General features: G+C 48.4%; 1 protein-coding gene across 1 annotated transcript in view; it reads right to left on the bottom strand.

Moving 5' to 3' along the window:
- MTHFD1L (methylenetetrahydrofolate dehydrogenase (NADP+ dependent) 1 like) overlaps positions 1-11860 on the bottom strand; it is a 141118-nt gene extending 129258 nt beyond the window's left edge. Inside the window, exons 1-4 of the mRNA XM_081312960.1 lie at positions 11586-11860; positions 10194-10278; positions 9343-9393; positions 9197-9250 (exon numbers count right to left, since the gene is read on the bottom strand). Of these exons, the coding sequence (XP_081169086.1) occupies positions 9197-9250; positions 9343-9393; positions 10194-10278; positions 11586-11794 (399 nt within the window). The 5' untranslated portion in view covers positions 11795-11860. The remainder of the gene's footprint in view (positions 1-9196; positions 9251-9342; positions 9394-10193; positions 10279-11585) is intronic.
- Between the last annotated feature and the right edge of the window lie 653 nt (positions 11861-12513).

Below are 12513 nucleotides of genomic sequence, written 5' to 3'. Positions count from 1 at the left end.
TCTTTAATACTTTTTAGTGTATATGTAAAGGGACGTGGTGGCTCAGTGGGTTAGGACGCTGAGCTTGTCGATCAGAAGGTTGGCAGTTTGGCGGGTCGAATCCCGAGTGCCGCATAACAGAGTGAGTGCCTGTTACTCGTCCCAGCTTCTGCCAACCTAGCAGTTTGAAAGCACGTAAAAATGCAAGTAGAAAAATAGGGACCACTCCGGTGGGAAGGTAACAGTGTTCTGTGCGCCTTTGGCGTCTGGTCATGCAGGCCACATGACCACGGAGACATCCTCGGACAAGTGCTGGCTCTTCGGCTTTGAAACGGAGATGAGCACCGGCCCCTAGAGTCGGAAACAACTAGCACGAATGTGCAGGGGAACCTTTACCTTTTAGTGTGTATGTGTGTGTGTGTGTGCCTACACTCATAAATGCACCAAGTAAGTTTTTGATTCCTCATGATTATCAGAACACCTCCCTGCTGTTTTCCTGCCAAGGTATTTCAGAAGTAGCTTGCCACTGCCTGCTTCCTAACTCTGAGTAGAACTAGCCCAAGGTCACCCAACTGGCTTTGTGCCTAAAGCAGGACTAGAACTCACAGTCTCTAGCCTGCTTTCAGGGACTCCTGCCTTAAGCACTACACCAAACTGGTTCTTTGTTTCCAGTACTGGGGGGGAAATAATAATCATTAAGAGTCGACATTATTAATAGCCATAGTCTCCATATTCCTTAACTTACCGGTACTTTCATTTTTCAGCCTCTCAGAATGGAAGGCAAGGGGACAAAAGTATTTGGAAGAACTATAAACAAACAGGCACAAATACATCTGAGATAACCTACAAAGCAAGTGGCAGCATTCAGATGACCTTGGCTAGTCCCAATCAAAGCTAATAGCTTGGATATGGCAAGTGTAATGGTATGTGGGGAGGAGGGGAGGAACAGTTGCTTAGGGAACAATCAGATAAGGAGGCCTACACAAGGAAGAGTGAGAAACAAACATAGAAATTTAATTTAATTGACCGGTTCTATGAAGCTCTACAGCACCTTATAGAACTAACACCCAAAAATGATGTCCTTATCATTATGGGGGATTGGAATGCTAAAGTAGGAAGCCAAAAGATAACTGGAATAACAGGCAAGTTTGGCCTTGGAGTACAAAATGAAGCAGGGCACAGGCTGATAGAATTTTGTCAAGAGAATACGATGGTGATAGCAAACACTCTTTTCCAACAACCCAAGAGACGGCTTTACACATGGACATCACCAGACGGTCAACACAGAAATCAGATTGACTATATGCTCTGCAGCCAAAGATGGAGAAGCTCTATACAGTCAGTAAAAACAAGACCAGGAGCTGACTGTGGCTCAGACCATGAGCTTCTTGTTGCAAAGTTTAGGCTTAAATTAAAGAAAGTAGGGAAAAGTGCTAGGCCAGTCAGGTATGAATTAAATCATATCCCTGTTGAATATACAGTAGAGGTGACAAATAGATTTAAGGAATTAGATCTGATAGACAGAGTGCCTGAAGAACTATGGACAGAGGTTCGCAACATTGTACAACAGGTAGCAACCAAAACCATCCCAAAGAAAAAGAAATGCAAGAAAGCAAAATGGCTGTCCGAGGAAGCTTTGCAAATAGCTGAGGAAAGGAGGGAAGCGAAAGGCAATGGAGAAAAAGAAAGATATGCCCAATTAAATGCAGAATTCCAAAGAATAGCTAGAAGAGATAAGAATGCCTTCTTAAATGAACAATGCAAAGAAATAGAAGAAAACAATAGAATAGGGAGGACCAGAGATCTTTTCAAGAAAATTGGAGAGATGAAAGGAACGTTTCATGCAAAAATGGGCATGATAAAGGACCAAAATGGCAGGGACCTAACAGAGGCAGAAGAGATTAAGAAGAGGTGGCAAAATTACACAGAAGAACTATACAAGAATGAGCTTAACGCCCCTGATAATCACAATGAGGTGGTCACTGACCTCAAGCCAGACATCCTAGAATGTGAAGTGAAGTGGGCCTTAGAAAAGCTGAGCAACAACAAAGCTAGTGGAGGTGACAGTATTCCAGCTGAGCTATTCAAAATCTTAAAAGACGATGCAGTAAAAGTGCTACACTCAATTTGCCAGCAAATTTGGAAAACTCAACAGTGGCCACAGGATTGGAAAAGATCAGTTTACATTCCAATTCCAAAGAAAGGCAGTGCCAAAGAATGTTCAAACTATCGCACCATTGCACTCATTTCTCATGCTAGTAAAGTTATGCTTAAAATTCTGCAAGCTAGACTCCAGCAGTATGTGGATCGAGAACTACCAGAAGTACAGGCAGGATTTCGAAGAGGCAGAGGAACTAGAGATCAAATTGCCAACATATGCTGGATCATGGAGAAAGCTAGGGAGTTCCAGAAAACCATCTACTTCTGCTTCATTGACTATGCTAAAGCCTTTGATTGTGTGGATCATAACAAACTGTAGCAAGTCCTTAAAGAGATGGGAGTACCAGAACATCTTATTTGTCTCTTGAGAAACCTATATGCGGGCCAAGAAGCAACAGTGAGAACTGGACACGGAACCACTGATTGGTTCAAAATTGGGAAAGGAGTCCGGCAAGGCTGTATACTGTCGCCTTGCCTTTTTAACTTATATGCAGAGCACATCATGAGAAAGGCAGGGCTAGATGAATCAAAAGTTGGAATTAAGATTGCCGGAAGAAACATCAACAACCTAAGATATGCAGATGATACCACTCTAATGGCAGAAAGTGAAGAGGAACTAAAGAGCCTCTTGTTGCGAGTGAAGAAGGAGAGTGCAAAACTTGGGTTGAAACTAAACATTAAGAAAACCAAGATCATGGCATCCGGCCCTCTCAATTCCTGGCAAATAGATGGGGAAGAAATGGAGGTAGTGACAGATTTTATTTTCCTGGGCTCCAAGATCACTGCAGATGGGGACTGTAGCCAAGAAATTAAAAGACGCTTGCTCCTTGGGAGGAAAGCCATGTCAAATCTAGACAGCACACTAAAAAGCAGAGACATCACCCTGTCAACAAAAGTGCGTATAGTCAAGGCGATGGTCTTCCCAGTTGCAGTGTATGGCAGTGAAAGCTGGACCATAAGAAAGGCTGAGCGCCAAAGAATTGAAGCCTTTGAACTATGGTGCTGGAGAAGACTCCTGCGAGTCCCTTGGACTGCAAGGCGATCAAACCGGTCAGTCCTAGAGGAGATCAACCCTGACTGCTCTTTAGAAGGCCAGATCCTGAAGCTAAAACTCAAATACTTTGGCCACCTAATGAGAAGGAAGGATTCACTGGAGAAGAGCCTAATGCTGGGAAAGATTGAGGGCAAGAGAAGAAGGGGACGGCAGAGAATGAGGTGGCTGGATGGAGTCACTGAAGCAGTAGGTGTGAGCTTAAATGGACTCCAGAAGATGGTAGAGGACAGGAAGGCCTGGAGGAACATTGTCCATAGGGTCGCGATGGGTCGGACACGACTTCGCAACTAACAACAACAACAAAAAATTTATCAGGCTGTAAAAAGAGATGGTGAGAGATTTCAAGTTTCAGACTTGCATGATTCTGTCACAATTACAATAAAACAGAATTAGGTCATCGGCCATGTTTCCTTTCTGATCTACCTGTTAAGGCTGACAGCTAGCCATTGTAAAAGAATAGCATAATAATTTGATGAAAGCATTCTGAAAGAAGACACTAATAAGCCACTTCTAGATTACCATGTGGATACATCCATATGGGCACCAGAAATAAAGCTTACCTCAAAAGAGAGTTTATATTTCCATTGCATTATGCCAACTTGCTAGATCTGAAAACTTTGATAAAGTTTTGTGGATAAACTTGCCAGAACATGCAATTAAGCTTCAGACGCACTTATTAGTTTATATCTAGTTTAATCTGAGGGATTGAAACATGAAAATAATCCTGTGCTGGCAGAAATCATAGCAGAACCTCAGAGAAAAAACACTACAGTATTAATAAGCAAAACGTTTTTGTGGAATCCTACAGGAAATACCGTATATACTTGAGTATAAGCCGACTCGAGTATAAGCCGAGACCCCCATTTTCACCCCCAAAAACTGGAAAAAGTTCGTGACTCGAGTATAAGCCGATCCGCCGTTCTGCAAGCCTCCGCCGCCAGCAGAGGCTCGATCCGCCATTTTGCAAGCCTGAATACACAGGAATACCCTGTGTGGCCGCGGCTCTCGGGGAAGCCCTGGCTGTCCGCTTCCTCGTTCCACGCTGCCATTCGGGGCCCGCGCGTTCCCTGGGCAAATCGCGGCGCCCAGCAGGCGAGGAAACACGCCCGCTCCAGTCGCCCCCCCTTCCCTCAGGAGACGCGAAGCAAGTGACCGCCCGGAACTTACCGAGGACTTGCGCGCGGCCGAGGCTTCGGTGCTTCCAGGATCGCGCGCACCTCTCCCAAGCCGCCGCCGTCCGGAGACCTGCCGAAGTTTGGGGAGATTTGGGGAGGTGCGCGCGCACCTCCCCAAACCTCCCCAAACGTCAGCAGGTCTCCGGATCTCCGTGCCTTGCCTGCCTGCTTCTTTCGCTCACCCGTGCTTTCTCTCCCCATCGCTCACCCGTGCTTTCCCCCCCCAATCGCTCACCCGTGCTTTCCCCCCCCATCGCTCACCCGTGCTTTCCCCCCCCATCGCTCACCCGTGCTTTCCCCCCCATCGCTCACCCGTGCTTTCCCCCCCCATCGCTCACCCGTGCTTTCTCTCCCCATCGCTCACCCGTGCTTTCCCCCCCCATCGCTCACCCGTGCTTTCTCTCCCCATCGCTCACCCGTGCCGCCCCGAAAATGCCGCTGCCGCTCGCCCGCTTGCTCGCTTCCTCGCCCGGGGACCAGCACCAGCCAGCCAGCCCGCCGGCGAGAAGCCCGGCCCGGAGGTGAGGGGAGGGAGCGGAGTCGCTCACCCGTGCTTTCCCCCCCCCATCGCTCACCCGTGCTTTCTCTCCCCATCGCTCACCCGTGCTTTCCCCCCCCATCGCTCACCCGTGCTTTCTCTCCCCATCGCTCACCCGTGCCGCCCCGAAAATGCCGCTGCCGCTCGCCCGCTTGCTCGCTTCCTCGCCCGGGGACCAGCACCAGCCAGCCAGCCCGCCGGCGAGAAGCCCGGCCCGGAGGTGAGGGGAGGGAGCGGAGTCGCTCACCCGTGCTTTCCCCCCCCCCCATCGCTCACCCGTGCTTTCTCTCCCCATCAAAGATTCTTGGAAGTAATGGTTGGAAAAGTTTGCAAGTCTTTGGGAAAGTTCAAGAAGTGAAAGGAATACCCTCCTCTTGAAAGACCAGATAAGGCAGACAGGGAGATGAAGAGTTCAACCGAGTTTCCTCTTTTGTTCAGGCATCTGCACCCGCTGCTTTTAAACTCGCCTGGCGCTGCAACGGCACCCGTTTTCCCCGGCGAGTTTTCCCTACCTGGCCCCTGCAGAATCGCGGCGGCGCCCCCGGAGAAGCCTACCCCGAGGCTGCGGCCGATTTTTCCTTCTCCTAGACTCTGCCGCCCAGAGCGTTGTTTCTCCCCCTCGTGCGTGCATGGGATGAGGCGAGAAACCAACAGCCTGCGTCCGTCTCTCTTTATGTATATTTCTGTATATATCTTATCTCGGGATCTAGACCTTTCGAAGGAGAAGGGGCGGCTGGAGTTCGTGAGTTGCTGTGGGACCCAAGGGTTGGGGGAAGAGAGATGGGAGGGAAAAGGGGAGAAACCTGCCGCTGGCTAGTTCTTTGTCTGATCGGGGAGCCTGAACAAAAGAGGAAACTCGGTTGAACTCTTCATCTCCCTGTCTGCCTTATCTGGCTTTTTGAAACGCACCACCGGCTGCTCCGTCCAGAAGCCCAGATTCGGGAGGGCTGCTTGGCTTCCACTTGAGCCCATCTATGTCCGCGGGCCCCCCCCCCACTACCCCTAGACCTCCGCCGCCGGCGGAGGCTGGATCCGCGCTCCGCAGCGGCAGGGCGCGGATCCAGCAGAAAGAAGCAGGCAGGCAAGGCACGGAGATCCGGAGACCTGCTGATGATTGGGGAGGTTTGGGCACCTCCCCAAACCTCGGCAGGTCTTCGGATCTCCGTGCCTTGCCTGCCTGCTTCTTTCTGCTGGATCCGCGCCCTGCCGCCGGCAGAGGCTTGCGGAGCGCGGATCCAGTGTGGGGGGGGGGAAAGCCCTTTAGCAGGATTTGCCTGCATGCCGGCGGAGGCTGGATCCGTGCTCCACAAGCCTCTGCCGGCGGCAGGGCGCGGATCCAGCAGAAAGAAGCAGGCAGGCAAGGCACGGAGATCCGAAGACCTGCCGAGGTTTGGGGAGGTGCCCAAACCTCCCCAATCATCAGCAGGTCTCCGGATCTCCGTGCCTTGCCTGCCTGCTTCTTTCTGCTGGATCCGCGCCCTGCCGCTGCGGAGCGCGGATCCAGCCTCCGCCGGCGGCGGAGGTCTAGGGGTAGTGGGGGGGGGGCCCGCGGACATAGATGGGCTCAAGTGGAAGCCAAGCAGCCCTCCCGAATCTGGGCTTCTGGACGGAGCAGCCGGTGGTGCGTTTCAAAAAGCCAGATAAGGCAGACAGGGAGATGAAGAGTTCAACCGAGTTTCCTCTTTTGTTCAGGCTCCCCGATCAGACAAAGAACTAGCCAGCGGCAGGTTTCTCCCCTTTTCCCTCCCATCTCTCTTCCCCCAACCCTTGGGTCCCACAGCAACTCACGAACTCCAGCCGCCCCTTCTCCTTCGAAAGGTCTAGATCCCGAGATAAGATATATACAGAAATATACATAAAGAGAGACGGACGCAGGCTGTTGGTTTCTCGCCTCATCCCATGCACGCATGAGGGGGAGAAACAACGCTCTGGGCGGCAGAGTCTAGGAGAAGGAAAAATCGGCCGCAGCCTCGGGGTAGGCTTCTCCGGGGGCGCCGCCGCGATTCTGCAGGGGCCAGGTAGGGAAAACTCGCCGGGGGAAACGGGTGCCGTTGCAGCGCCAGGCGAGTTTAAAAGCAGCGGGTGCAGATGCCTGAACAAAAGAGGAAACTCGGTTGAACTCTTCATCTCCCTGTCTGCCTTATCTGGTCTTTCAAGAGGAGGGTATTCCTTTCACTTCTTGAACTTTCCCAAAGACTTGCAAACTTTTCCAACCATTACTTCCAAGAATCTTTGATGGGGAGAGAAAGCACGGGTGAGCGATGGGGGGGGGGGAAAGCACGGGTGAGCGACTCCGCTCCCTCCCCTCACCTCCGGGCCGGGCTTCTCGCCGGCGGGCTGGCTGGCTGGTGCTGGTCCCCGGGCGAGGAAGCGAGCAAGCGGGCGAGCGGCAGCGGCATTTTCGGGGCGGCACGGGTGAGCGATGGGGAGAGAAAGCACGGGTGAGCGATGGGGGGGGAAAGCACGGGTGAGCGATGGGGAGAGAAAGCACGGGTGAGCGATGGGGGGGGGAAAGCACGGGTGAGCGACTCCGCTCCCTCCCCTCACCTCCGGGCCGGGCTTCTCGCCGGCGGGCTGGCTGGCTGGTGCTGGTCCCCGGGCGAGGAAGCGAGCAAGCGGGCGAGCGGCAGCGGCATTTTCGGGGCGGCACGGGTGAGCGATGGGGAGAGAAAGCACGGGTGAGCGATGGGGGGGGAAAGCACGGGTGAGCGATGGGGAGAGAAAGCACGGGTGAGCGATGGGGGGGGAAAGCACGGGTGAGCGATGGGGGGGAAAGCACGGGTGAGCGATGGGGGGGGGAAAGCGGCAGCGGCATTTTCGGGGGCAGCGGGTGAGCGATGGGGGGGGGAAAGCGGCAGCGGCATTTTCGGGGGCAGCGGGTGAGCGATGGGGGGGGGAAAGCGGCAGCGGCATTTTCGGGGGCAGCGGGTGAGCGATGGGGGGGAAAGCGGCAGCGGCATTTTCGGGGGCAGCGGGTGAGCGATGGGGGGGGAAAGCGGCAGCGGCGGTTGTTGGGGGCGCAGCAGGCGAGGCAGCTTCTCTCAGCAGCCTGTTCCGAACGAACGGACAGTTCTTTTTTTTTGTTGACTGGAGTATAAGCCGAAGTGGAGTTTTTCAGCCCAAAAAGTGGGCTGAAAAATTCGGCTTATACTCAAGTATATACGGTACTTTTTTTTGATAAACTCTGTGCTTACTATTAATTAGGTCTTATATGTTAACTATGATTCACATTCAATAATAGATGTCCTTTCATAAATCCACATTTTTGTTAAAATATATAAAATTTTGTATGCCTGTCTACACAAGTGCCACTACATTTTATGGCTTATTCCCAGATAACTGGATATAGCACCATAGCTTTAATTTCTTTTTGAAATTCTGTTATTTGATTATAAACTTAATCAGATAATTTCCATATCTAATAGAGAAAAGCTTGTATTTTCAAATGTAGCTTTTGACATCTCTCAAAAAGCTACATTTAAGAAAAATAACTACTTGTGCATAGAACTGTTGCTTTTTCCACAAAGGAGTCTTTGAATTTATGCCACACTGACAGTTTTTGTTGCTCATTTTGTAGTCATCCCACTGTAAAATCAGTACATATAAATTATATAAAATAGAGCATGACATTACTGTAGTGATAGTCCTGAAAATAATTCCCCAAATAATACTGAGTAGAAAACTTTTTTATTTGATCATTTTACATTCAATAGCTATTAGAATCTGATTGGTTAAGTACCTTCTGATAGCTGTAGTAGTTTTTATTTCAACAGAACCAAAGATGTCATATTTAAATATCTCAATGAGATTTTATTTGGACCGAGTGTGTTTATGAATGAAGCAATTGAAGTTATAAAATGCATATGCAAGTAATTTTTTATTTATTTTTATTTTAATCCCATTTATATCCCGCCCTTCTCCGAAGACTTGGGGCGTCTTACAATCTAAGCACAAATCAATGTACTTAGCAATAGCCTTCATTCTATGTATATGCCTGGCTTTCGGGGGGCCCCCAAGTGGCATTATTACAAAGTCAGCTTATTGCCCCCAACAATCTGGGTCCTCATTTTACCTACCTCGGAAGGATGGAAGGCTGAGTCTACTATTTTACTCACTAATTTAACTGAATCCTGTAGCTTTTCAGAAAGTAGAGCAAACTTTCATAGGGTTGAGATAATAATTCCTAAGATTATATTAATGGATGTCACCCAGTGTCTTCCAAGATATCAAAGATTTTATTAAACCAGCAATACAGAATATGTAAATAAGTAGAATTTTAAAAATGTTTACCTCATCTTCAGTACTCCCAAGGGGAAGACAAATATGAACAATATCCACGCCAATCTATAAAAGAAATAAGTGGATTTCAAATTTAACTCAACCATCTTTCAATACTTAAATTGTTTTTAGTTGTGGAACATTTTTCCATATTTTACCTCTTTAGCAATGTTTCTGATAATTTCTTGTCCCAAACAGTCATCACCAACCTTGAATAAAAGAAGAAAAGGAATATAAAATTATAATAGGCTAAATAAAATATTCTGGAAAAGCAATGGTCTGTCAGTCATAAATGAAGTAAAAGTGACAAGAAATCATATTTGAAATTTAGAATATGATTAACTGAATATGAACTGAATATAAATATATAAATATAAAATACTTGAATGATTAACATATCAGAAGCAAATTCAGGCAGGATTATCAAACATCTTTTATAAGATCCATGGAAAGGAATTGCTTTGCAAATTATAGTGTAGTGCAGCTTTTTATACCTGATTCCATAAAGATGTGTTGGATTTCAATTCTACAACTCCAAGACTGTATGAACAATGGAGGGTAAGAGACTGCCTGCCATTGGCATAAACCCAATGGAGCATTTGTATAAGTTATGCCAAATCCCCTTTCAACTTGTCTGGCACTACATGCTGAATTATGTTCTGAAACAGCAGAACAAAGGAAGAGATATCACCAAATCATGTGATTCTTACTGAGGTAGAATGAAAATTTAAGCTCATCTGAAATTTAATTGCAATATATTACATCTACCTATTAAGGAAATATATTATTCTTACCAGCTATCTATTCAACATGCAACAGAAACTCTTATAAAATCTACCTCACCTTTCCAGTTGTCATATAGATTTTAATGCCACTGTATATTTATAGATTTTGATTTCATCAGCAGTTATACTCATATGAATTATTATGACTCCATATTATTCCTTTCTTCCACAATATACAGCCCACTTTTAAAATACAAATCCTGCAGGGTTTATTTTTGCCTTACCTGTATAACAGAAAGTGTTGGCTTAAATCTGGGGTGTCCTTGCTTCAGTAAATTCAGGGCTTTTCTTGAGGTTTCAATGATTTCTCTTGAAATAACAATAAATGTATTAATGGGTAATATTTTCTTGTCAGATAATATCTTTATGGATTTCAGTCTCAGTCATACTTCATTTCAACATAAATATGTAATGCATGTCAGCAATATTACATGTACATCATTATATGTTGACTGAGCATAACATCACCACCCACAATAAGTCTCAAGTTGCATCATCAGGCAACAAACTTCATAAGCTAATAATAAATAAGAGTTTATGTGTTCATTTTTTTTGCCCCTTGTAATTTGTTGGAGAATGCTGTTCATCAGCCACCTCTAGGGCAATTTTTAACAAGAGAGGGGTATTTAGTTCCGTATTTAGACAATATTTCAAAAAGATTACAGCAAGATAAGCTACAAAACTGCAAAAACCTTCTCTATTTATTTTTGCCAGTTTGTGTTGTGTAGTCTTGATATTCCATAGTTTATGATGCTGCCTGATAAGAAACCTTCGGTTTCTCAAAAGTAGGTTTTCACCAAATCATAACCGTCTTAGAATGCAATTCAATACATACTATCGAGTCGTTTAAAGTTCAAAGGGAGCCGTCTGTATTTTAATGCATATATCGTTGCAGACTTACATTTGCAAAGAAAGCCAAATCTATTGAGCTGTCAAGCAAAAGGACCAAGGCGGTATAAAACCCCACTCGGCAAGCATTGCAAATCAAATCTTTTATTTATCAAAGGCCAGCACAGAGATAAAAGATATAAATGATATCAAAGGCTGAACGACAACATGTGCTATTTTCCTCGCCGGCTTTTCGAAAGTGGTAAAACCCATTCGACAAGCGAAACTCAAGCGATAATTGCCACTGATTTTAAAGGGAAAAGGGACAGGAAATTAAAGACGAACAGCCCTATAAGGGCTGCAACCGCAACAAGAACAACACACACGCAAACAGCTGGCTCGACAGCCGCTGTACGTGGCAAAGCTTTGAAGTTCCCACTCAGAGCAAAAAAAAAAAAAGAGCGAGGGCAGTCACGTGGTCCGGGAAAACCGCGCATTTCCCTTCCTTCGGGCTGATTGGCTCCGAGAGCCGCCACTTCCTCCTCTTTCTCCTCCTCCTCCTCCTCCTCCACGCCAATTTAGCGGCTTTAATTTATTGCATCAGACCCAACAGCGCGGAGGCGGAGTTTGGGAAGTCTCCCACGTGCAGTGCCGACCGGCCAACTTTCTAGTTATGAAAGAAACGAGCGGTGGGATTGGGCAGCCGGCAGCCTTCTTCTTTTATATTCCCTCCCCCCCCCCCACGCACACACACACACGCACGTGCTCCCACACAGCCGCCTACTTACCTCAGCGCGGAGCTCTGAGCGCCTTCGCTGCCGGCGCCGGGTTGCTTCTCGCCGCAGCGCCGCGTGCTGCTTACGCCTCGCTGAGGCGAGAGCGCCGCCGGGCAAGCGGCTGGCACAGGGCGCAGCCGTTTGCGAGGGAAGCTGCTGGCGCTTTTCTTTGCGGGCCCCGCTGGTCTCCAGAGCAGGCGGCGTAAAGCAGAAAACCTCATTGTGCGGAGCGAGGGGAGTGGCTGGGGGGGGGGGAGAAGAGAAGACGGCCGACGAGCGCCCGGTGCTTCCCGGCGGGGAGGAGTAACTAGCTGGGCTCTGGAGAAGGACGCGACGGGCGGTGCGGCTGGAAGGGAGGCGGAGTAGGCTGCTGGCCGGACAGCGTCGGGTTGGCTCCAGCCGAGGAGGCGAGGCGGAGCCAAGCTCGGCAGGGGGGGGAGTCGGTTGCACTTCCTTCCCGCTTTGCGGCCGAGGGATTAAAAGGCCTGGCGGGTAAGCGAAGGTGCCGGCGGGGCTGCGAACTTAGAACGGCGTTGGACGCCCGCCATCCTTATGTGGGAGACGGACCCGTTGCTTTTTCTGGATACCGAGCGGAGGTCTTGTCTTTGTCCCGTGGGAAAAGGGGTTCAGGTCTCAACATTTTCAAGTTTGCGGATTTGGAGAGAGAGAGAGAGAGAGAGAGCCTACCGAGTCTTTAAACACAAGTCGGTAATGTCTCGATTAACAAACAAAGCCTTCGTGTTGAAGGCGGCTCCTGGTGTCGCTATGACCGTATTAGTGTTAGAAAGGGAAATTATGAGTTCCAAGGCGGTTACAGTAGCTTGGCAGATCAGAAAACAGACCGGGAGAAAGCTAGAGCCACTTACACTTTTGTTAAGAGATATATGATCATGAAGTTACCTGGAAAAAAATTAATTTCCGAGGGTGTGTTTTTTTTGTA

Source organism: Vipera berus (genome assembly GCF_964194415.1).
Source record: "Vipera berus genome assembly, chromosome: 1".
In the NCBI taxonomy this organism is placed as follows: Eukaryota; Metazoa; Chordata; class Lepidosauria; order Squamata; family Viperidae; genus Vipera; species Vipera berus.
Note: the sequence above shows the minus strand (reverse complement) of the source record. Positions and strands in the feature narration are given on the sequence as shown.